At 36.8% G+C, this 26,345-nt stretch overlaps 1 protein-coding gene across 1 annotated transcript in view; it reads right to left on the minus strand.

Annotated features, from left to right (window-relative positions):
* Positions 1 to 26,345, minus strand: part of ANKRD10 (ankyrin repeat domain 10) — a 37,312-nt gene that overhangs the window by 4,023 nt on the left and 6,944 nt on the right. Inside the window, exons 3-5 of the mRNA XM_058018652.1 lie at positions 18,636 to 18,727; positions 4,062 to 4,297; positions 502 to 597 (exon numbers count right to left, since the gene is read on the minus strand). Coding sequence (XP_057874635.1) covers positions 502 to 597; positions 4,062 to 4,297; positions 18,636 to 18,727 — 424 coding nt within the window. The remainder of the gene's footprint in view (positions 1 to 501; positions 598 to 4,061; positions 4,298 to 18,635; positions 18,728 to 26,345) is intronic.

A 26,345-nucleotide genomic window follows, 5' to 3' on the forward strand; every position in this document is an offset into this window, starting at 1 on the left:
TATCAAGTCTTCTTACTATCTACTCAATCAAAATTAAACAAATAATTTAACTTATTTCTGAATTTCCTTTAACTCAAAATTATAGCAACTAGAAGCAAGGCACAATGTAATACAAGCCTCAGGTTAAAAGTGAAACAGCCATCGTGGACTTGTTTACTTGAAATGTTAAGAAATTACTAATAAACCTTCTCTTTCACCATTACAATACATTGCATGAAACAGCTAATTTTTTGATACCTACTAAACTCCCAATATAATGGGTGTTACAGCAATACAATAGTTTTCAAGACTCCAGACAACAATGTGCAAAAATAAAGGACTAAGTTTTCTACTTAAATTAAAAATAAAACGCATATTGATTCTTGCAACGACAAGGAGTTTGCATTGCAGAAACAGTGTATATTTCAATTTCTTTTGGTCCAACAGAAGTACTCTCCTGTTGTTTGGTGTCTTCAACCATTTGAGTGTTGTTGTAGTTAACAGCAAACTGTCCACTCCCACCTGATACAACAGCAAACTCTCTATCAACGTGCATATTGTCAGCATCGTCCTCAGCTCCTCCATTCACCATTGGTATTAAGCCATCAAAGCTGTAAGCTGACAGAAAAAGTCATGTTTAGTCATAAGCGCCCACTTGAAAACCCAGCCAACAAAAAGATGAGCACTTTCATTATTAAAGCAAACCAGAAAATTACCAGGGTACCTATCAGACTTTGCACCTACATATTAAAGTTACTAGCAGGATGTACAAATAGATTGAATAAGGAGAAATTTAAGTTACTCAGGCTTTACAGGGGTTGTGGCAAAACCAGCACATTGCCCAACTCACATTTGTCTACTGTCAGTTTAGACTGCTCCCTCTTTCACTCTCAAGGGCCAGGTCCCAAAACCCCACCCTTATCCACACCAAACTGCTCCCAGGGATCTCTTCAAGAGCTGAACAAGCAGAACTGTCTTTGAAAGAAACTGCCAAGGGGTTAGACTGCTGGGGGGAATGCTTTAATAAGCAAGATGGGCTTGATTTCACTACTACTTCTTGTACCTATCCAGAGAATTGCTCCACTACTATCCCAGCAGGCCCTGCCCTGCTCTCACACTGACATTGACACACTTTTCTACACATACACTGCACACACTCTCAATGTTATGTTGTAAATGCCTGCTTTGGTGGACTGCAATTCAGCTCCTATTATCTTGGGCACAACCAAAATTTTCATAAGCTACTCATTTTTAAAGAACCCTAAGTCCTGAATTGTTCCAGGGCCAAAGAGATCACTGAGGGGTTAAATGACGTCAGGGCCCTTGGATCAGCAGGCTTCAAATTACCCTAAACCAGGAAAGACTTTTTTTGTTAATTAGAGGAATATGTAAGTGCAGTTTCATGTTGGCCAGTTCCAAGGTTCAGTTCCAGGAATGCCCTCCGTCACACCTCACACAGAACACCCAAAGCATCTGTGCTGAGGCTTGTGACAGCCAGACAGTGGCTGTAAGCAGCACACACATCACAGAGCACAACTCAACCTGCTGAACGCTGCACTAGAGGGGTCAGGATTATGCCTGACACAAACACAGCTGTGTGACCACTTGGCCCACTGTGCATCATCATCATCATCATTGAACCTGCGCACCCTCTGCTGATCTTCCCAGGAAGCAAGATGACATTTCTGGAATTGATTTCAGAAAGATGGACATAAAATTCAGTTTATGTTCCTAAATAAAAATCAAAAACTATTTGGCATATATTCTGAAAGTGGTCACCAATTTACTTCTGTTAATTACACTTGAGTGATTAGTTTCTGATACAGTGTTTTATATACCAGTGTTGCCTGATTTTGAGGTTTAAGGCTTCTTTTAATACTATGCACCCGTGAGCAGATACACCAGTGTGTATATAAACAATTACAAGTAATGCCCATACACTGCCCAGCTGAGTTATTCCAGGGCAAAGCACACCTTAAGCATTGATCTTCTCTCAACTCTAGTGCATACAGCTTCTTGTAAGGGACTTATGCTGTTGCAGCAAGTCGTTCGAAAGCAGTGATTGCTCCAATCTGGGGTATGGCTATCAAAACCTGACTTTTCCCTGCAAATATAGGTCGGCTTCACTCTCTGAACATCTGGAATCTCCTGCAAATTGTCTTTAAAGGACAACAGACCAGTGAGGTTTTAGTAAGGGTTTAAAAATACCACAAAATTTGGCTTGTTCTGTAAAAAGGCCAGCTAAGCACAAAGATGCACTGATAACTCATTACTCAGCTCTATTATTACACCTATTTGTTGTTTACCAAAATGCCTCAGGAACAGTGACTCATTCTCAGTGCAAAAGACGTTTTACATCGATTCAAGAGTTATTACTGATGCTGGTGTCTTTGAGGGCAAACACGTCAGATTAGAAACTCCCACAGCTGGGATGCATCTCTTACTTACTCCAAGAACCTTCAAGCAAAAGCAGCAAAGCTTTTGCATTTGTTTGGGAAGGTCTTAAAAAGTAATCTACTCCAATTGCTTTTCCAACATTTCTCTAATTGTTCAGCAGCACTTATTCACTTCAAGCACTGTCTATTTGCTCAATTTAACTTAGGTGCTGGACCAAGTCTGAACAGTGAAGGTAATGCAGACACAGCTCCACTCCCCCGATTGTGGGGAAATACTGCCCACTGACTAGCCTGGAGCACATTCTGAAAGAGACAGCTGCTCAGGAACACTCAGACGGGGCAGCTCTTCAAAATGCGAGATAAGTTAACTTGACTTCCAAGCAGTGCCTCCTGGTAGATCAATGGACTGAAAACATCTTACTGCAGTTGTTATGGACACTTGTGTACTGGGCAAGTTTTCTTATTCTATGTAGCTGCTTAGGAAATACTTATTCCTGAAGTCTTGTATTTAATTGCCCAGAGATTCTTCTCCATAATGAAATGTATCATTTAGACCAGCTACATGAAGCAACATATCCTGTTTATGATCGGCCATGGAGTACCCAGTTAAGGCCTCTGACCCTGGTATAGGTGACGTGGTGTTTGGATAGCAAGTACTGAACAAACAGTAGTGTTGATATTGATGTGATTTATGTTGCCTATGTCATATTTAGAAATGTGGTTTAGGTCTCAATTCCCCCGTTGCTATCTGGAATTAAGCACTGTTTAAGCCCATTCTATTTGGTTCACTCAAAGTAGCTAATGTTAGAACGTCAACTTTAAATGAACAAAGTGCCTTCAATGAAGTCCCTTTCCTGATGCTAAAGAACAGCATCCTTTAGCATCATCAGGAAAAATGAGGGTTGAGTGCAGAATTACTCCCTTGTTTTCAGTAAGAATTTAGTGGAATGACCAATAGAAAGGAAGAAGATAACTCTCCTCTATCACGTTATTCAAGGTGTTTCTAAAAACATCTAAAATCTAGAAAGATTTCCACACAGAGCTATCAAAAAGTATCTTTAGGTTGTACTATTTCATCATGGCTGGCAAAGCAGTATCCTCAACATACAAGGCTGGATAGGAAACCTTAAGGTTCATTCTGTTCTTACACCTTGGTGTAAGACAGCAGCTCCCCTTGGAAAGCAATCCTTGGAAACTCAGGGTATGCTAATTTACAGATATAACCCCTCTTGATTTGGGAAACCCTTGTGCATTCAATTTCTTCCATCTACCTTATGCAGCAGTTTCTGAACTATGAATTAATCCCTGAATGGGAAATTATCATCAGAACATCCAAGCATCTCTGTGAATCAATGGAACATTACTTGGCCCTCCTGAAGCTGAAGAAACTGAAGAAAGAGTAGAAACTAATTTCAGCTCCTACTCCTCTGCATAATTATTCTCAGCATCACGCAGCTTTAGCACTCTCTGGAAACAGAAATTTCTGAACACACCAAGATGATGACAGGGAGAACTGGGATCCTGTGGCATGGAGTAATTGTAATTATCTGCTTCTTGTATTAACATGTAATTTAGATATGTGAGTTTGTCAAAAATACTCAACATCCACTCCAACAGACTTTAAAACTTTTATTTTCCTTTCTCAGGACCAGTATCAACCCATCCCTTTTACCTCTGGGATCTCACCTTCTGTTCTAGCCTTCTTCACTCCAGCAGACTCCGCATCTTCAAAGGATCTCTTTCGACTTGTCCCACCACTGAATGGATTGGGACCTGCATTCTGATGAACCCCATTTAAGGTGCCATTGCTATAGAAACGATTCAGGTGACAGTTCTGGAGGTTCAAGAGAAACTGGGCACATTCTTGGAAGCCCTGGGTATGTGCAAGGTCTGCTGCTGTCAGGCCACTGGCATTTCTCAAGCTGTACAATACAAAGACACTGGATTACACTCATTCATCAGGCTAGCTGGCTGCTGCTGCTGCCCTTACTGACTATCTATCTGCTGGTGATGAGAGAAAACATACACTTAGCAAATTTTCCATTAAGAAATTAGTTATCAATCTTAGTTCATAACTATCTTAACTTTTTGCACATATATCTCACTTCTAAGCAAAATTTGGGAGACAATACACTTTTAAATAAAATCAATATACTATGTGCCTTAAACCATCTTCCTATTTAAACTTCTCAAAATGCTTTATTCTAAAATAGTCTGAAGTAGCTAATCTTTACATAAACTTCAGACTAACTTAAGGGTTGAATTTTACCATCTTCTGCAGTTTATTCTGCAATCTATTGTTTTAACTTGAGCAAAAGATCAAATACTCAAAACAAACTTAACACGACTTGGCAATTGTCCATGGCATTCTGGTTTCTAAGGTAACAACAACATCACTATTTTTCCTAACAACAAAATACAGACATATTTAGTAAAAGATAGGTAAAGATGCTATACTTAGCTGTGCTTTGCTTATACTTTTGTTTCAGGTTTGTTTCTCATTTCAAAGTGTGTGACATCATAAGTACTGGGACTTGCTTTGGTAATTTCAATCAAGACTTTTATGTGCACAAGAAATGGCACTGGATTTTGCATATTCTAGTGCATCAAGGGGGTTAGGAATGACATCAGGAAGGACATGTAGATATGCAGGTTTAATTTGAAGAAGTGTTGAATTATGTGCATTTACACAAACACACAGGATGCCTTGTGCTCAGCAGTTCAGGCTAACTTCTCAGGAAGAGCATAAAAGTGGAGACAAGAAGGCCAGGAATGACAAAACTAGATGGTGATGCAAAAGATGCCCATTAATCTTTCCTAATATTTTTCCAGACAGATGTAACTAGTCAGAGAAGTGGAATTTTTTTTCTTGGCTTCAGTCATTTAGACAAGTCCCTTACTTAGAAATCCAGAAACAGACCAGCTAACAGAACAAGAATTCAGAAGATTAATAGATTTGATTCTCTTGAAACTCCAGCTCATGAGAAGAAATCAAAGAACAAAGCCCACATCTGCTTCCTAGATCACTGTAACTTAACTTGCTATAAATAAGAAAACCCTTAGAAACTGACTATTACAGAATCACAAAACCCGTAATCTAATCCAGGATTAATTTCATCCATACTGTACTATTCTAAGTCATTATTTACTTGGACTTCAAGTGAAATTCCACAGAACAGCAGTCAAGAGTGCTCTAGAAAGTAAGTAATACTGAAAAACCTAGTTAGTCTAAATGAAACCTCAAGGTGGGATTAGTTTTGAATACCTACAGAAGAACTGCAAAGTGCTGTGCATCCAGTGCAGGCAGTATATGAATGGGATTAATATGAACAAAGGAGAATTAATGCTAGCATCAGGACAAAGTTTTAGAGTATAAAGGTTGCTGAATCTTGAGAAGAGTCTCTTCTTCTCATTGTAAAAGTTGCCTATGGTATCAGAAATTGTACTGTCAATCCTTTCCCCTGCTGAACTAGATGACCTGTTAAGGCTGCTAAGCAACAAATATTTTACACTCCTTTAGCAATTCTGATTTACTTATGCAGCATAAGGATGTAGACCAATGAAACTACAGCTTAGGACACAGTTTTAACAGATCTGTTCTGCTCAAGAAGAAAAGCTCAGTTCTCCAACATCTTTTTTAGATTTTTGAGCCACAAAAGAACACTAAAAGAAATCTAAGCAAGAACAAAATAAACAAAGTTACGCAAAGATAAAAATGACAAAACCAAATCGGTACTGAATAGCCATCTAATTTAAGAGACGTTTAAGTAATTCTATTACTTAGCAAGTACAACTGAACACTAACTCTGCTTTTCAAAACTGACTGTAAGAGACTACAGTTCACTCACCATTTTCCAAAGGATCGTCAATGTAAGATGCCAGAGGCATATGAAGATTTATAAACTAAGATCAAAGTGTGTAAAGCTACACAACCAAACTCTGGGAAAGAAAAACTAAATTTCCCAGAAAAAAAATAAGCAGGAGAAAAACTTTGAAAAACTTTAAAATGCAATGATCTTTGATATTTAAAGATCTGTCCCATTCCTACCTCTTCCTGAACTAATACTACTCTTAACAGGCAGACAAAGGTGTGCTTGTTTTACAGAAATATCCTGGAATCACTGCATAGACTTCAAGGGACTCAAGCCTACTGGATTAAACATTCTTGCTTCTGAAGTTTAGAAATACCTCTTTTAAAGGTGTGAATCTGAATTTAGCCTATCAAGTTAGTAATGAAAAGAAGAAAAAGTTCAATGAAATAAGAGGAGATTGTAAGTTTTAGACTACTCTGAAAACTGTCTGAACAAATGTTATGGAAGACAACACAGATGTTCTCTCTGCTTGCTTACAGTGGGAACACTAATTCGAATATTTTTTCTATATCCAGTTGTCCATGACTTTAATAAAAGTCTGATTATTCTTGGACTTTGATATACTTTCAAATTTCTGTTAGACTGCCTTGCATTCCAATATTAACAGGATGCAGTAGAGGAAAAACTGACAAATGTTGCAGAAACCTTCCGTGACTTTCGCACAAACAGGCTAGAAAGATGAAAACAATACCTACTTCTTTAGCTGATTTCTCTAGCATTCTCCAGGAGGAAAAAAATCTGTCAATGAGAACACAAAAGGCAGCAGGAGGTAGCTGTGCTATAATAGCCTATCATAACCAAATGCAAGTAATCAAAAAAAAATTCCTAATGTAAATAGGAAAAAAATAGTAAAGAAAATGCTCTTAACAGATATCATGGAGTTTTACCAGACTGGTAATTATTTTCAAAATAATTTAGAAATACTGTCAATGACTGTAAGGATTCTGAGTCTGTAACAGAAAAACAGTGCAAAATACAGTCCTTCCTGTAAGCCTGGAGTACTTGAATGAATTAAAAAGCCAGGATATCTACTAGACCATTCTTTATAGGTGTTAATCTGAACTTGGAGAGGAACCACAGCTGTAATTACAAGTAACTAGGAACACATCTAATACTAAGTCTGCTGTCCATGTCTGGCAGGAAGCATCTGCCTCAGCTTATCCCAGGAGCTAAGAATTTAAGTGTCATTACTGTAGACAGACTAGATTATATAGATGAAAATAGAAATGGTTCACTGTCCCAGCCACACATAAGAGGAGTTCAAACTCTTATGTGCAATCCCTGTCAGCCCTTGTTTATGAACTGCAATTATATGTGAACTGACTATCAAGTGAAAAGGAGGAGAAATAGTATGTGATTCATTCGGCCACAAAGTGTAGTAACTACGTGACATGGAATGCGTGGCTAAAAAAGGGAAGAAAAATCAACAAGCAGGAAACGCAGAGATAATCACTACATTCAAGTAAATTTACAGCTCTTTCAGTTATCAGGTGTCCCTTGAAAGGCACTTCATTTATTGTAGCTGCTGACATAAAGAAAAAGGATTGGTAAAGAATATTATAACTGAAAGTAACTTCAAGACCTGGGCTGCAAGAGAAAAACACTGGAAGAAACAGTGTGCAACATGGACAGAACTACCTAAAGGTCATGGGTCTTGAAAAAAAAAATCTTCTTTTCCACCCATCCTCTGCTTTTTTTAGTTAGCTGGAGATAAAAATCTCTCTGGTACCAGCTTTGATCTTTCATCCTAAACACCTTGAAATAGTGGAAGCTCCAAGAAGTTTAAAACACAGTGATACTCAATCTTCAGGCAAACTGTCCTGTTGTTACTGCTAACCATACAGCAAATGACAGGTCTATTTCTGCAACTGAACTACTCAGAATTAAAAATGGGGACAGAAACTTCTAGCAGGTTATACACTTTGTTTTGTAGGGGTTTTTGTTGTCATTGGCTTTTTTTAAAAACTTCTTTTGTGACAAAGATGCCAAACTTCAGGACAAGCTTATGTTCCTTTCCAAGGTTTGTCTCTCAGCTAGGCTTCTAGCTGAAATAAGACAAACAGCAGGTCACAAACACTGCATTTTTCACATGAATCCATTAAAAAGGAAGAAGCCAGCAGCAAGGAAGGTGTGGAAGGATGGAAGGAAGACGTAAGTAAGAAACTCAGAATAAGTCTTGGAAAGTGACATATGTTTTATGCTTAGTCAGCAGTATTCATTGACTTGATACATAATTTTCTAAAGGTTGGTCTAATAACTATCAAATCAGAGAGCACTGCTCCAAAAACTTACTTCATTCTCTCTCCAGTAAAAAAGTCAAAAACTAAAGACAACTTTGAAGGTCAGTCTAGCCACACAAACATGTGGAAAGGAAAACTGAAGAAAGGACACCTAAAACAAAAGCTCTGAAAATGTCATTCCTTTTTTGGCACCTGCTCCAGACAGAAATATACATGAAGGCACAAACTGACAAACAGGAGAAAAATTCCTTACTTAACATTGCCCAGGGCTAAAGGCAGCCATCAGAAAGTCAATTCACTCCATGTTTAGAAAACACTTATCTTGCATCCGTTCCAAGGCAATTCAAGTATTTGAAAAATTACTGAGTCCTGTTCAGGATTTTTCACCAAGCAGCATTTTTTTGCTATATACTTTATTCACTGTTTCCATGTAATTCTTATTACTAGAAACAAATTAAAATCCTGAAGCACACTATTATTTACCCTCAGCCTTCCCGCAGGCTAAAATCCAGGAGCTGGGAATAAGAACATCTTGTTTTCTTCAAAGTACAGAAGTATAAGATGCTAATTCCAACGGAAAAAAAGAAAGCCAAATGTAAGGAAGGATACATTTTCATATTATAAAGCTATACTAAATAGAAAAAAAAATCCATGAGAAAAGATGATGAAAGTCTGAATATGAATGAGTAGGTGATCTTGAAGTTTCTTGACATACGACACTTGCTTATCACACTCTGTAGTGACAGGTGTTTTCATAAATAAACTCAAAACACACACTGATATATTGAGTTAATGCTATGACTTTTGCATATGCATTTATTCACAGACCTACAGTGCTTAAAACACTCTTATAACATGTTTTTCTTCTTCCATCAAGTGATGTCCACAGGCAGTCTTGAAAACTGACTGATCTTGGCATGAAGAGGACTGTTTTTTTAGGATCCATTCTTCTCCCTCTGGGTTGACATCATCTGAACTCCCATTCTAAATGAGAGTCCTGGTACCCAATTAAAGCAGCTATAAAGAGGACACTGATAAAGCATGACTTTAGGTATTTCCTTCTTCTGAAATGCCTTTTCAAAAATGTTGGCTGCGAGTGTAATTCAATTGTTGCTCTAAACCAAGAGACAAGTGCATTCTCTGGCCAAACAGGATTGGTGTACAGAAACACGAATTTAACTTTCAGCTTAGCTTTATTTAGGAGGAAATTTTCATTACATCAACCTAATTTAAGAAGTTTCCTAAAGGAAGAAAAAAATGAGGCAAGCTTTTAAAAAATAGTCAAGATGCTTCCACTATGGCTAAGCAATAGAAAGTAAAAAAAAATCCAAAACCAAGAAAACACTCAAAATTTAGAATTGTTTAAATATGACTTGGTGCAACGAAGATTTACTTCAGTGTAACGTACAGAATTTACTCTTTGAAAGATCTGTAGAAAGAAAACAAAGACTTGTGCTTCTCATATTGAATTATAAATGCTATTCAATTTACTTCAAAAATTGCTTTTAAGTTGCTTCAACTGTTCATTTTTCATATTCACTGGCAGAAAAAACAGGTAGATTTCTTTTTAACACAGAAATATCTTAGAAATACACTATCTTCAACTTATAATGTCACATACCTTGAAAAACAAAACAAACATTTGCTACACAAAAAGTCAATAAATATTTTTGAAAATCATTAATGTAAAAAAAATCTCCTGAATGTTTAATTTGAAATAGTGATTACAGCACCTACAGCTTACTGTGTTTTTGTTAATGCCATGCGACAATCTAAGAAAATAAACCACACTTTTCGTATATCAATGTAATATCTGTTAAAAATTACTGATCTCAACTTATCTATTGTTAGTTTACAAATAAAAATGTAGATAATTGTAAATTAGGGTAAGCAAAGCATGCAAATCTATAGATTCTATATCTGAATTCCTAGATTAGCATTAAAACCAATCACCGCAACAAATACCTCAACAGTATGCCTTGTGTGCAGAAAGGAAGCGATACTGAACATTCAATGCCACAACTGTAAGGTTTTCGGAGAAGCACCTGTGGCAGTTTCAGCAGTTTCTATATGGAATGCTCCCCCTTTCTAGGATTACTTGAAAAAATCAAGTCAATTCGAATTACGTAGCTGTAAAACATTGACATGTGTAGTTTTTACAGTTTCAGAATCTTCTGTTTGATTTAAACGGGCAATGGTGCATAAACAGGAAACTTATATCATAAGGGATCACATATTTGCAGGCAACATTAAGATTAAAAGTACATTAACATACATAAAGTGCTGTAGCACATTATTCAATATGTAAGCCATTATCATGTGACCACCTTAACAACAAGATACTAAGCCTTTTATGCCTTTAAAAGCATTATAACTTTCATCCTGAAACCAATTTTTCAGTTCTCCACTGAAATTTATATAGAATGGATTAAAGTTACCGGTCAACTCATGGCTTCAATTACTTTAAATTTAGTAGGCTGTATCTCAAAAGAATTAGTAGCTATTCCTATATACAAAAATTAGCAGATACAAGGATTAAAACAAAACAAAAGAAGAAAGAGAAAAAAAGATCAGAACACTAAAACGCCCACAGTGAGAAAAATTGTTTCCTATATAAACAGTAGTATACTAGTGTAAAATTTCTAAAGCAAAATTATTTTAAAATACTAAACTTTAAGTGTTTTAACCCTTTGGTGTCCAAATACAGAAGTTATAAAATTGTTTCAAACTTTTTTTTTTCCAAATACCAAGAGAAAAATAATCTTAACTAAACAGATGTGTGTCACTGCTGGAGCAGCTATACAAATTCATGCTAGAATTACACACTGGGCATCTACAAAAGCACAAGTTGGTGCCAAGTTTTTATTTCACAACAAAGCATCTGGCAGCTGAAATTATTTTACACTTTAAAAACCAGTGCTAGAGTTCCTGTGAACATCATCCAAAATCATAACAAGAGGAATATACTGAACAGAAGGACTCTGCTTTGTGAAGCCACTTTCTCCACAGGAAAATCAAAGTTCACTATGAATTATGCAGCTATAATTGGCTCCTACATAACTTCAACTCCTGACTGAGCAAACATTGGCAGAGGAAAGAATTCATTAACCATGGTAGGCAATGTTGCAGTTACCACAAACATCACCATCAGGATTTTTTGTTGAATCTGTATTCCCATTTATATGCTTTGCTAAAGACCTCAAACAGTGCACTTCACTTTCAGTACCTTTTGTACAAAATATTCACATTTCCAAGTAAACCTTCCCATGATCAATATAGGCTTGACTTGGCCTTGTTCTAGCAACAATATTTTTAAATTCATATCTCATTATTTAAGAAGTGATCCTAATAACAATTCACAAAGGGAAGACAGGAAAGACTATGGTAATTCTTGAAACAACAGTCTGATTGCAATACAGCATAACAGAAAAGACCTTTCCTACTAAAATGAAAGTATTTCCTAGATCACTAGCGGAATTCCAAATAGTACTACAGCCACTTAAAGAGAATGTAAGAATTACTTAGCCAACTTTATGACAATGAGAACCATCAGTGCTGTTAACTTCATGTTTCTACAAGGAGAGCAAGAATTGCAAATGAAGTTGGGAACAATGAAGAAAGTGTAATGGAAAACTACTGAGAAGAGGTTCAGAGCAAACTATAAATTGAAAAGATAAAACAACCTTACAACACAGATATCCACCAAGATGACTTTAGTAGCAAATAAAATGACATTATTTCCCCTCTACATAGCAAATGAAACCAAAGGTAGCTTAGAATCAGAGAAATGAAGGAAGCAAGCTTCTCTCAAAAGTGCCAAACTTGAAAGAAAGTTTAAGCTGTTCAGTACAAACAGCACGGACAGTACAAGTTTGGAAATAAAAATGAAGAGGTAAATTAATGTCAAGGTACTTTTGTACCAAAAGCAGAGCAAAAATCAAGAATGAAAGGAAGATGGCTTCATTATTTTCCCATAATAAGGACACTATCAAGCTACATAGTCTCGTTAGGTTTTTTTTTGGTGTGAAAAATAACTTTGTGTTATTTTTCTCAAGCAGACATAAAATCTTCTGGATTAAGGAACTGCTGAAGTGCACAAAACCAGCTTAAATGAGCTTCACGCAAAAAAAAACCACTCAAACTTAGATTTTTCTCCCTTTATAAGAAAATGTATCCATCGTATATAAGCCAAATCAAGCAAAACAGAATGAAGCTGAAGAGTAATCTTTTCCTTAGGATATGATTACCAAAGCTCTTCCATGGTTTGTTAAGCCTCCATGACTTGAGATATAGCTGGTAATCAGAAGTGCATGACACATAAGAAAACTTTTCTGACCAACCTGAACATGTTCAGGGCAACACCACATCTACCCCCTGTGTTTTTTTGTCCAGAGGCTACTAAGTACTAGTTGGTCTATGAACAACTTTACTGAAAAAACAGAAACCAGATCCACAAACAAAACCCAAATCAACACGGCAGGCTAGAGCAGATGTTGCAATAAACAATTCTCTCACCATGTATCTAGTAAAAAACTATTGCCAGATCAAGCATAGCAACCCTACAAATCACCACCAGAGACATCTGGACTAACATCAGAACTAGTAAGATTACTATATTTGGGATATAACTGTTTCCTTCGCTGTATTTAACTCTGGCAAAGCTCCACTTCCTAACACTTTGGTTTCTCCACTTGACTTAACTGTACCTGGGTTTCTGTAGCCAGAATAGCAACAGAATAGCTTATCTTGCAAGGAAAAAAAAAAAAATCTATCTTAAGGGAAACTGCACAATTAATGTGATCATCAGCACAGTATCTTACATGAAGGTAGATCAATCCCAACAGAAAATCCCAAACATTCCTGTCAGAAATCTGAGCCATCTGCACATAAAAGTCTTGGTGACACTTCCATACTCTTTACCCAGCTCTCTTGGACTGAAGAAAAGTCAAGAAGCCAGCACTATAAGGCTTCTCACTTATGAATAAGCTAAACTATCAAGCTCACATGTATCTAGTGAATTTTCTCTCTGTGTTTCAGAAAGGTCATAAGTATCATTGCTTTAATGATGGATTTTACTTTATTCATAAAAAGCACAGCCTCTCATATTCTGTGCTATTTTCCAGCTGATGCCAGTAATCACTGTTGTTATTCCACCCTCACTAAGAATAATCTGCATTCAAACTGAACAGGAATTCAGTGGTACGAGTTTGTCTCAGCTTCCTGCAATTATTAGGAATGTCAGTAACTCAGAAAACTACATTTTTCCAGACTGGTTTACTCTAAGACTGAGCCTCTCTCATTTTTACCAGTCACCCATGCATATACATTCTGCTTTGGTATTTCCAAATCTTTTCTTCAGACTAAATCCAAATTACTGCCCTACTTCATAATCACAAGCTCCTACAAACCACCTCAAGTACTGCTACAACCATAGCAACCAAACAGGAAACCAAACATGGAAGAAATTACCAATCTTTACTTGCAGTTCCTTAAAGGAGAATTAGTGTTTCAAAACTGAAATGTACATGCCACTTTGAATTTGCCTTCCCATAACAATTTACATAAAATGGGAAAGGCAGAATAAATTCCAACATGTGTATCCTCTACACTGAAAAATGGTCTCTACAAGAATACTACAGTGATGGCCCTTAAAATGCTTGTTACATACAATTAAACAAGAATTGCCATATATTCTTCATTAATTATACAGCAACGTTTAATAACGCAACAACAGCAATTAATCCAGCAGTTTAACTAGTATCTGGAGGCAATCAGGTTTATAAAAAGAATGTGTATGAAGTGGTCTGAGTTTGGAAAGTACTAAACAGATTATACAAGCACTAATATACTAATTAACAGATAAGAACCTCTCAGTTGAAAAAGCACCTAAATCCAAATGATCAGTAAGATCCTGAAGCATTACTCTCAAGATGAGGTTAATTTAATGACTGTAAGAAAGCAGAATGTTGCTTCTTCTACACTGAATCTATGCTGTAATAGATCTTCTGAAGTAAAGAGGTGACATAGCTCTGGCCCTCCACAAGTACATTAACACCAGAAATGGACTGCAGTTCAATATTAAAGGCTTCATAGTTAAGTTAGCTAGGCAAGAAAAACAAGCTCACAGTAAAAACCTGCAAATAGCTCCTAGGATCTTAAGAAATCAAGAAGCTATCCATTAACTAAGACAGGAGATTTCTGAACCCTGGGACCCTTGAAGAAAAGAGGCCATGTAAGCTTCTCCTCCAGACTGAAAGGAAGTGAGGGTTTGCATCAGAAAGGAATGGCTGACTCCTGCGCTGTCATGAAAACAACACGTCACTGTCTCTTCACTAGAGGCGACTGATTTTCAGGAGGTCAAGAAATCTCAAAAGTACAAATGAGAAGAATAAAAGCTGAGATATCACAAGAGTGCTCACGTGGAACAGAAATACAAGAATTTCACAAAGGACTAATCCAGCAGCACTAAAAATTCACAGCAGACAGATTTCTGTTATGGAAGACGGATAGCAGTTGTAAAGAAGAAAAATGATATTAATATTGCCTTTTTTAGCAGTTTGTGACACACAAGTTTGACAAGAAGAAATAAAATTAAGTAAATCCCTGTCAAAGAATGAGAATAAAGGTCTTGCTGAAAAACCTAGTATCAGTGATAGGACATTTCTGGCAGTAAATTTACACACACACAGATGAATGCCAGACAGCTTTAACAAGAAAGTGGCTGAAGTGTCTGCCTAAACCAGATCAACATCACAGTATGAATTTGTCATCTGGTGGAAACAGATGTACTGGTTTATTTATCTCAGCATGTCACCACTTCTACTCAAACCTTGAGACCAGAGTATATTAAACTAGAAGGGAAACTATCTCTTTAGGGTCTCATAACATGCCATCATGGTATACAACCCAAATCTACCCAAACCTGAAGATTTCTGGCAGGCAAATAAAAAGCTTTTCTATAATACTATTCAAATATCATGATCAGTAAAACCTTCAAGCAATCAAGAATTTGTGTTCAATTGGATGGGTACATACCGAGCCACAGTCCATTCCACAAGTTACACCCCTCTCTGTCCCAAGATAATATAGTGTTTGAAACTTCTCTCTTAGTTCTAAATCAAGACACTAAGGAATACACAACTGCTTAAATGACAGCTGCAGAAGAATTTTTATTCAGAGATAAGTGGACACAATGCACAAGTGCACCACATGTAAGTGGACATGAAGCAAGTCAGGATAATCAATAATTGAATCTGCTTCTTTTTGATTCAAGAGTGTCCTGTGTTTACAGCTGAATTTTCTATTTTTATATATGCTGTGATACAATCTGTATAACTACATTAAAACACAGCATTTACATAAGAGTGCAAAAGAGCAAAACAAAACATGGCACCAAGAAGGCTTTTCCTCTATGAACAGCTGTGGACACTTGTCTGTCACCATGATAAATAATACACAATTAACCATACATAAATTGCATCAATATGCCTTTTAGTGAAAATCCAGCAGTAATTATGGATACTTTAAAAGGTACTATCCACATTAAAAAGTCAGTTACACAGCAAACCTTTTCACTCATATGAGGACATTGTGACCACCTGCTTCCCCCTCTTCAAGGGTCCATGAATACCATAGTTAGTGGAGCAACCATTTTTATGGCTGTAGGACAAACTGTGCACAGAATATGCTTCAGCTAAAATGAGAAGGTAAATACCACAAAAAAAATCAAAATATTTTCACTAGGGTACAATTATTATTTTTTAATATTATTAAAAATTTACACAGGAATAGAGACCCAAATTCTCTCTCATCAATTAGGAAAACAATGCAACAAGATTAATGAGATTTATACTGCAACATCCTGTCTTTCTCTGCAAAAGCAATACACTAGCAAGCCTGAAATATAGTAAACTAGAAAAATTAAATGGAGGCTATTTTATTAAAACTAAAATTCTTACTTTTATCCTTGACTATTATCAATATTCTTTGTCTTCCAATATAACCAAAGGAGGATATAAAGTAGAAATGTGGTAAACACTGATAATAAGATTTCTCTAGTCCAAGTTACTTCATTTGAACAGCAATAATCACTAATTAACAAAAAAGACGTTTCTTGCAATATTACATTAGTGGTTACCAGTGTTTCTGTAATAATGAAATCTTAGCATCCCTGTTCTACTTGCCATAAAAAACTAGGGATGATGGCATTTTGGACATAGGTTATAAATATCGTGTAAAGGTGCTTGACTATTTGGAATCCCAAGGGGTATTCCACTCATCCTTATGAAACTGGACTTCAATACTGTTAACTACACTAAGAAATAAAGAAAAAACTGTATTAGAGGATCTAATCCCAGTAAAAACAGAAAGTACTTATTCATCATCAGTACAGATTTAATTCTAGTTCGTCCTTAGTTCTGTATTTCATAAAGTTCTTGCCTTGGTTTTATCAATCAATTATCAGTTAGTTTTATCAGTCAATTATAATTTCAGTTAATATATACAAATTAAAACTCAAATATATGGCTAAAATCCCTCTCCTTTTCTTCTAACTGGAGTAATAAAATAAAGGAGTCAGAACATCCAAAGCATTTACATTTTCATGTTTTTACTAAAATGAGGAAATCTACATAACCATTAATCAGGGCCAGCTTTCAAAACCAGATGACCCAAAATTAATCAGTGTCAAAAGCATATGGATTTGGCCTAATTTAACATACTGAACCTGGAAACTAAGTCAATATCTATCAGTCAATAGCTATCAGTCAATAGCTAACTCCCTCAGGTGACAGGGCCAAGTCCTTATTCTCTAAATGATTAAACTTGGGTTGCTCCACAAGCCTTTTGCATTTGCATCCCTGATTTTACCATTCCCATGATAGGACCTGATGTTTAATTACCTATCTGAAACACAGATGGAATTCAAAGTTAGGAAACTGTGAATTCACGTTATTTCCTGTTCATTAAAACTGCTATAAACCTACACTGCTTCTGCTGCAAATAGTTTTGGTCAAAGACAGGTATCACCCATTTCACATTGTTTATGTAGTTCCACAACTTTTCTTTTGGTTGGCTACTTTGTTAAAACCACAATATTACATACTAATTGATGATGATAATTGAGGTTTGCTCAATTCCACAGTAAATTTAATTCCAAGTTTATCTTAAAAATATCCAAAAGTGAGTGAAAAATGGGAAATTATACATTCAAGACTGATTTATTGTGCTTGTCAATAACTGAGACAGCTTATTTTGTTTTTCTATAAAGAAATCTCTTCATACAAAGCAATTAGTTCAGTACCATTAACCTAAAGGTAATATCTTCCCTGAATACTCTATGACACAGCTAAAAGAGTTAAATTTTATGGTAGATTTATCAAGGCAGCATTACAAAAACAGTAAGATGGAAACCAAAGGGTAAAACAAGAAATTAACTACATGATTCTTAATTCACTTACAACTTCAAAGTTCCATAGTGCAGGTTAAAATACAGTAACTAGTTACCATTTAAGATAATAAAGCTAGTTCTAATTAAAACATATTGCTAAAGTATTGATATTATTTATAAGCCATAGAGCTTATACTCAACATTTCTAGGTGAAAACTGCATCCATTTTGTCCATGCTGTAAGTTGCAAAAGTTTGTGAGCTTTTCTGAATGTTTTTGCAGTACATAAACCTTTAAAGAAAAAAGTTAACAGGGCAAATACACAATACACTAACAAACAGTAATAAACTAATGGTGAAGTGTGTGAATTGCTGTTTTGCACATAATGCTGCTTTTGCATTGTTTTCTATATTTATTCATCAGTGCAAAGTGTAGATTTCTTGTAAAAAATAACTACATGCTGAATAAACTGTATAGTTTGGAGTCATCTGACAGAAGCACAATAAATATTTTACTATATCAGATGTATGTGCAACACTAATGTAGCACAATGGTATCATTTAATTAAAATTAACTTTATTACTAGACATGCAAAATATCTTAGGCTTCATTACAGTTGGACATGTCTAGCTGTCATTGTTATTTGGATCATGTGTCTGCTGTTTTGACTTTTCCTTCTGAAATTAGTATCTATGTTTACCAATCTAAGTTAGTCAGCTACACACACAACAATCAACAACAAGAAAAAATACCTCACTTACTCTATTTGCGCACCATGAGCCACTAGGGCACTTATGGAATCCATACTACCAGACCGTGCTGCTTTATGAATAGGAGTTTCACCAACATAATCCTGTAAAGACAAACTACATTTTGTCAAGCATAATCTTTCTAAAAATTAAAATACTATTATTACATTTCATTACTTTAATTAAGACAGCAGATATATAAAAGCAGCATTTATTATTAGCTAGCAAATACATCAGGTACTTCATCATTACTTTAAAGTCTGCAGTTGGCTGTCAAGTACATTAGACTTTTAGCAAGAAGTAACATTAAAGGCATTTAACTCACAAGATAAGCCTTATCCAATAGCTCAACAATCAGCAGACTCAGATTCAGAAAACTGGTCAACCCTCCCAACATCCACCACCGCAACACGTTATTCTAACACCTTCATTTCCTGGCACTCCTTTCCCAATACACTGGGCTGCACAAGCCCTCTTGAGCTGGGGAGCAGCAAGGCTGAGTCTGTGGGACTGTGCTGCTTTCAGATCTTGCTGGCACACTGACTCAGTCCTTGAGGCTGGCACCGTCAGTACTCGGCAGGAGAGGAGCCCACACGCAGAGCTTACTGCAATAGAGGTATGCCCAGTGTTCACAGGACAGGCCAGATCTCCCCCAACACATACACATTGATTCACATCCTACAGATTTGTCTTTGATCTTCTGTCAATTTATACTCCATTAGTATTAACCAGCACATCCAATAATTCAATTCTTTTGCATAATGTGCAGACATACTGGGGGTAGAGTACTGCTTTTCAGGCAACTTCCCCCCATTAACTGTCTTACAGGTAACAGGGAGGATCTACAACAATTTTACAAATCCAAGCAAGCAGCAAGTAAATTCATGCATCATGATCTACAGCTGCAGAGTACTGCAATGTACTGAACTTGCAATTAACCATCAGTATTAAGAACCACAGAGAAGAATCTGTAATGAAACATTGCCTTGGAATAGCAAGTAAATGTTTGTACTGGTCTATTAATGTGATTCATAATCAGCACTTCCACAGTGTAGCAAGGGGTTTTTGGTTGGTTTTTTTTTTTTTGTTTGTTTTCTCCCCCCTTCTCTTTGTCTCCAAAATTTTGACAGACTTCACTAGTCTGTTCCAGATATTAAACATGTTCTAACTGTATGTGCCTCAGTTTAGCTTCCCTGTTCCTTTTATAAAAATATCAACATTAGCTATTAAATTAACACAGCACCTTTACTGATTCACCAGTGTTTACACACAAGTGTTCATGCCTAACTCCACAGTACTGGCTAGACTTTAGCTCTACTTGAAATGTGAATATATGTATATGCAAAATATGATCATACTACCTAGAAGCTACTAAGTGTCTAAAATTGTCTGCCAAGCTTTTGAGAAATTTAATCCCATCTTTTAGGCCATGCAAGTATAACTTGAAAATGAATTTTGGATTATAAGGTATGTATTCTCAATTTTCTACTTGACAATTTTATTTCATGGTGAAATATCTTTACAACAAGTTACAAATTCATGGAGGGTAAGCCAGCTTACCAGTGCTTAAGACATATATTCAGCCAGTGAACTATTTAGCACACCCAGCAGGGAACAACAATGGCACCAAAGTTTACTTTCTTATAAAATAAGGAAAACTGTTGAGGCTGACAAAGTTTGGACACAGGAAAGAGCAGCAATGCCTTAGAGATTAGAAAAAGGCTATAAAGCCCTTCTTTCAAAGTGGATGTCTGCAGCTGATGGACAGAAGACTGCTTTCCAATGAAGTTTATGCAAATTTTTCCTATTTGTAACTTCCCCTGAAGTAACAGGAAAAGAAAGAAATTTAAGAGAGGACACAATTTTTAAACTATCATACACTGAAATTTATTCGAGGCTAATTGATCCAGAAAAAACTTCTTTGGGTAATAAAATTTCCAGTCACAAAAGCTGTCTTCAATTCATCATTCTGTTACTGTGTCCTCCCCTCCTCCCTTTTGTTAAAATGGCCAAGACATAGAAAGTGAGTGACTTGCCTCTTTTGGTCAGCATTAGTATCTGCAAGCCCAAGTCTAAGTTACAAGAGATTCACTCAATATGCAGGTTAGGGTTAGTTGGCCATGCATACGGCAGAGATAAAATCTCCCCAAGCCCTAAAAACCTGGCACACTGCCCACAGTAAGATCTAGAGAACTGAATTCCATCCTTGCTGTGGGGACACACAAAAAGGATGAGAGAAGACCTTTGCAGAAGGACTCCCCAGCATTGCATTAGAAGAATGAGCTAAGCTTTTAGCAGCTACCACCTCCATCACCAAACAGAAAAGATTAGTATTTCAGAAGGGAATATATGTCTTGAAAAGGGCTGCTTTTAATCACTGGCCCAGAAAACCATGTATCTAAAGTTAAGGAATTCAAATAATACTTAAAAAACAAGAATATACACAGACTTAGGTTTTTATGGCATTCATTTTAATTACTGTACCCAAATTTCAGTTGTCATTACTACTATGTGGCTTTGAAATTCTCATAAGGGGCCAAATATATTTCCACTGAAACACTTTCCTAGCTCTCCTCAGAGATTCTCTCTAGATTTTAAGTTTGACTAAATGGAAAAGAAATACACATGGGAAAATATATACATCCCACTGAAAGATGGCTTTTATATCTTTCAATGCATGGAGAAGAAAACAAAAGTACTCTGTATGAGTCTCAGAACAATTGTTTTGATTCAACAACTGGAATGGATGTGACCTAACAGGAAAACAAAGTAACATTTTTTTCCAAGAAGTTTGAGAGCAGTTCAGGGTACAGCCTTTCAGCACATTCTCATGTGTAAAATACTTCTTCCCTATCTCTTTTATCTTGCAAAGAAGTTCTTTTATTTTGAGAAGCTCTATTAATTCCTCATTGCCCCTGATAACACCTCATAATCCTTTAAACTGGTCACACTCCCCATCTGTGCTTGAGTCTGAAACAATCCCTTTTGTAATAATATTTCAGGAAGAGAACCATCAATGACTGGTACTGGCCTTTCCCAACTAGAGCAGAACTCATCCCTCTGTTGCAACACTGCACAAACAGCCCAAACATGTCTCACAATCTAGAGGATGCATTCTAAATAAATGAGTAGAAACTCAAACTAAGTTTCATTAATTTAGCATTCAAGATAATACATTTGATAGGTTCTGTGGTTACTAAATATTTTGTGCACAGTGCTCTTGAAGAAATGACAAAAAGAATTCATGAACCATCACAGATACATTTAGTTTTTGCAACCCATTGCTGAATGCCTTCCTCCTTGCCCTTGGAAAGAATGGCTACCCTCTTATACAGACAAGGGCAGTCTTCTCTATCTTGGGGTCATGACTAGATTACCTTTGACTTTTATTTCATTTTACTGAATAAACATCTAGCTTCCTTCCTTATTATCTTTTATTTTATGTGGCTGAAGAGTCTTTTGCTTTTTTTGGCTTTAATCAGTAAATCTATCTCAGCCTGACTAATCAGTTTCCAGTTCCTCACTATGCTCTTAACCTCAAAAGACACTTCCTCTACTGATTAAATACTTTTCTCAAACTCTCTTCCCAGGCCTCTTTCATGTATGGGTATTTTTTTCAATTCAGTCTAAAGCCATATTTTACTCCATTTTTACCTCCTGTCTTTTTGGGACCTGAATTCTGTTGGCTTGAGGATGGTCCAGTTGAATTCAGAGCACATTTCCTATTTTGTTCTCCAAATTCCAAGTCCCTGGACATGATGCAATTGATTTCACTCACTGGTAGCTTTACATTCCTTCCATTTATCAAAAAACAAAACAAAAAATACCCCAAAACAAAACAAACAAACAAAAAAACCACACCAAAACAATCAAAACCAAACAACACGGAAATAATAAAAAAAACCCCAAAACCAAAACAACCCTCCCAGCGAAAACCAACTTACTTGCAGGAATTTATTTTTAAAGTAAAAAGCTCCCACACACATTTACACTGAAAACTTTCAACTATGAATACTCTTTTGGATGGAACAGAGTTAATGTTCTTCATAGCACCTGGTAAGATGTTTTGGGTTTGTGAGCAGCTAAGTGTTTTTAGTACACCAATGTTCCAGCTGGGAGTAGGCTGGGATGTGCCCCAGCTGGGACCACTGACCCAAAGGACCAGAGGGTTATCCCATGCCATGTGACACCATGCTCAGCAAGTACAACTGGGGCTGCCATTGCTCCAGCACTGGCTGGCATCACTGAGGTAGTGGCGAGCAACAAAGCTTTTTGTGCTGCGCTGTGAGGTTTTAAAAAATGTTTTACCACTTGATTTTCTTGGATTTCTTTTTCTTTGTTTCCGTTTTTTACCAGTTAACCTGTCTTTATTTCAACCCATGAGCTCTCACACCTCCCTGCTGATCCTCCCCCTCACCTCACCAAGTGGGGGAACAAGGAAGCAGCTGTGTGGTGCTTAGATATCCACTGGGGATAAACCTCAACACTGTGCAAGCACTTCTAAAATATTTCTAGTAGTGATACCTGACTAAGACACAGAAGCCCTTACTTGAAAAGAAATACAAACTAACTCCTTTCCTTAACTGAACTGACTGAATTTCAACCATCTTTCAGATGATCACATTTCCAAACATTACTCATTTCTTAGAGCCCATATCCTTATCCTTTCTGAAGCTAGGAAGCAGAAACTAGAGAACACTGAGTACCTTTCCTCCTTTGCTAAAAAGGCTTTTGTGCACAAGTGAGAACTTATGAAATCTTTTTATCTGGATTTAGACCCTAATTGTTGTTTAAAATAAAAACTGTAATATACCTAAAGAATGTTTTCTTCCTCCCCACCAAGGATATCAGCCTATTTGCAGTTCTTGCTCCTATAGGTAGTCTAACCCTCCTAAAACTATCTGCCACCACTGCCATGTGATGTTAACTGACTGCATGAATAGTAAGTTGCATCCCCTGTAAGGGTGCAGTATTTCTTTTCCCTTCCCTTTATGACAGGCCACACAACACTTTTTTTGGCCAATCAACAAAGGTAACATACAAAAGAAATGTTTAATAGGCTGAGGCTAGAGGGAAAATATATTTAAATGAAGTTCATGTTTTGTAAATCAGAAGTACTTATTATCTGATGTATCTAACATATACAACAGCCCAGAACCAATCTGTGTTGTGACAATGATAAATCAGAAAAAAATCCTCAGGAAAACTAGCAGGATAATTGCTTTGCACTGTTACAGTGAACTAGAGCAGGCAGGCAGCCAAATGCAGGTCCTGAGTCACACTACTAACAACTATTAGCAGGCACAGCCCACTGAGGGGGAAGAAAAATCAGAAACAGTAGGACATTGTCTTGAATGCACTGAGGGGTAGAAACAGACCATTGCCTGGCACTTGAGCTTTCCTGTGTATTTTTATATGGTGATCCTGGGGGTAAGGAGCTGCCCACTGATGAGAGACAGATGTGATTCTAGCCAGCACATACAGTTACATTAAGAGGGCTGGGCATCACAGGATATACTCACATAATTTATTAGGGGAGCAAAGTGAAGTTGGGACAAGCAGTTTTCAGCATTCGTCCTTCATTGCTGCTGCCTGAGAAGTGTCCTGGGCAACTCTCACCAGCAACAAGATAAAACATGTTTAAGTTTTCCTAAACTTCAGGGCAGGCAGCATGAGCTACAATACAATACCTCAGGGCAGATATGAAAGCATGCACGCAAACTCTACTGAGTTCCGGAGGTTTACGGTAAAACTGAGAGACTCGAGTGGATTCCTTTTCAGAAGCTATCCTTTTCTTTTTCCAGAAGTGAAGGGTTAGTCTGTAGCCAATGACCAGAAGTCAGTTTGGAAGGAAAAGTTTACTAGTTTAAATATCAAGCATTCCCAGATCTTTCTCAGCATGTGTTTTGTATCCAGTGTCCATGGAACACTTGTCCTCACACAAGCATTAGCCAGTGACTATGTCTGTTTGGAGTACAGCATCAGTCAGCGAGCTGGAAGGAATAAACAAAATACACATCAGGAAATAGTGCTCCAAAAGCTCAAAAGTGTGGGTGGAAGCCCTAGATGATCACCTAAAAGTGCTTGCAAATTAAATAAGGAACAGAGATCACTTAAGGAGTTCAAACCAAACAAGAATAGTAGAATTTGACTGCAATTCAATAAACAGCTGAGGAAACTGGGGATAGCAAAGCATGCACTGTGCTTTACAAAGACATGTATGAAACATTCCAACTATCTGTGGGATGAGCTTTCTGCTTTAGTTATCACCAAGGCACACTGCCTAGCTTTCAGTGCTTGTGCATGAGAAAACAGTGCGACTGACCAGTTGTACCCTACAAACTTCAGAGACTTTTTTGTTTCTACCACCATTTAATTATCCAGAGGTATCTTATATTGTCATTAAACTGAGTCTGAAATACCTCTGGTCATATGTTCAATTAGTATCTTGTGGGTGCAAAAAAAAGTTACTACACTGAAGTGCAACGTGAGCCTACCATTAGTGACATACCAAGCATCCACCTCTGTTGTGTCCATGGTCTGTCACTGCCTCAGTCTGACCCCATAAGTCTATAAGATGCTATCATCACTATCTGACAATGTGGAAGATCACTTGCTCTGGCAACAAGACAGCAACATACAGACTTCTGAGTCACTGTCCTGCCTTAGTAACTTCTTTAAGCTGGAATGAGTCTCCTGTCCATTTTTAACTGCACATTATACTGCCTTCTGCTTTCTTTTACAGTCATCTGCATGTTGCCCTCAGCCCATGGAGAGATCTCTCCACACTCTTCTCCTCTTCTTCTGGGAGCTAGCTGCTACTTTTCTTCTTTGCTACAACCTCACTCACTACATGTGATTTTTTCCCCCTCATGTTCCAGGACATCAAGCTTGTTCTTCAACTCCATTTCAACCTCACTGGTCAGTTCTTCTCTTTATCCTCATAGCTGGAAACTTTCATTCTTCTCATTCATTCACTTTCATTCATTCTTCTCTTCTCATTTAGCAGTTATTTGTATATCTTTATTCTGTGCATGCCACGTTTCCTCTCTAATCACCATTTCTTTACATTCTTACCTGGTCTCCAGATGCATTTACAGTTCTCGTATTTTCTCTTCTGAAGATTCTACCACTATGCAGCAATAACTTTTTGCATAAGTTATTTTTGTCAGGTATCAAGGAGAAGATGCCATCTATAGCCTCTGCATCCAGCCACCTTCATTGTTTCTACAATTCTCCTGATGTCTCACAGCTGTTCTCAATGCACCAGACTTCTTTTCTGAAAACTCAACACAAACTTCCCCATTTCTTATTTTTGCACAGCTTTAAAAAAAAAAAGAACCAAACTCTAGAAATGCAAATGTTTTAGTTCTTCAGCAGACTTAGCTTAACTCTACTGCATATAAAACATAGTCTGGCCCTTAAATATTTTAAGAAAAGTATGATGCAAGATTTAACAGGCCAGACATTTTATGGATGCTGTGCTATACCACAGCTTTTAACAACAGCATATGCTGTAGTATTAATTACTCTCAGAATATTATTAAAAATACTTTTGATTACCATTAAAAAGGATGTTATGGATGACCAGCATACATAACAGATTCATTCAGTGCTTCAAACATTTTCTTAAAAACATGATGACAGTTTTTAGGTATTGATTCTGTTACTGTACCAGAGAGTACAACACTCCTTTGCAGGAATTTTGCTATATTAATGCAC

This window comes from Melospiza georgiana, chromosome 2, assembly GCF_028018845.1.
Source record: "Melospiza georgiana isolate bMelGeo1 chromosome 2, bMelGeo1.pri, whole genome shotgun sequence".
NCBI classification, from domain to species: domain Eukaryota; kingdom Metazoa; phylum Chordata; class Aves; order Passeriformes; family Passerellidae; genus Melospiza; species Melospiza georgiana.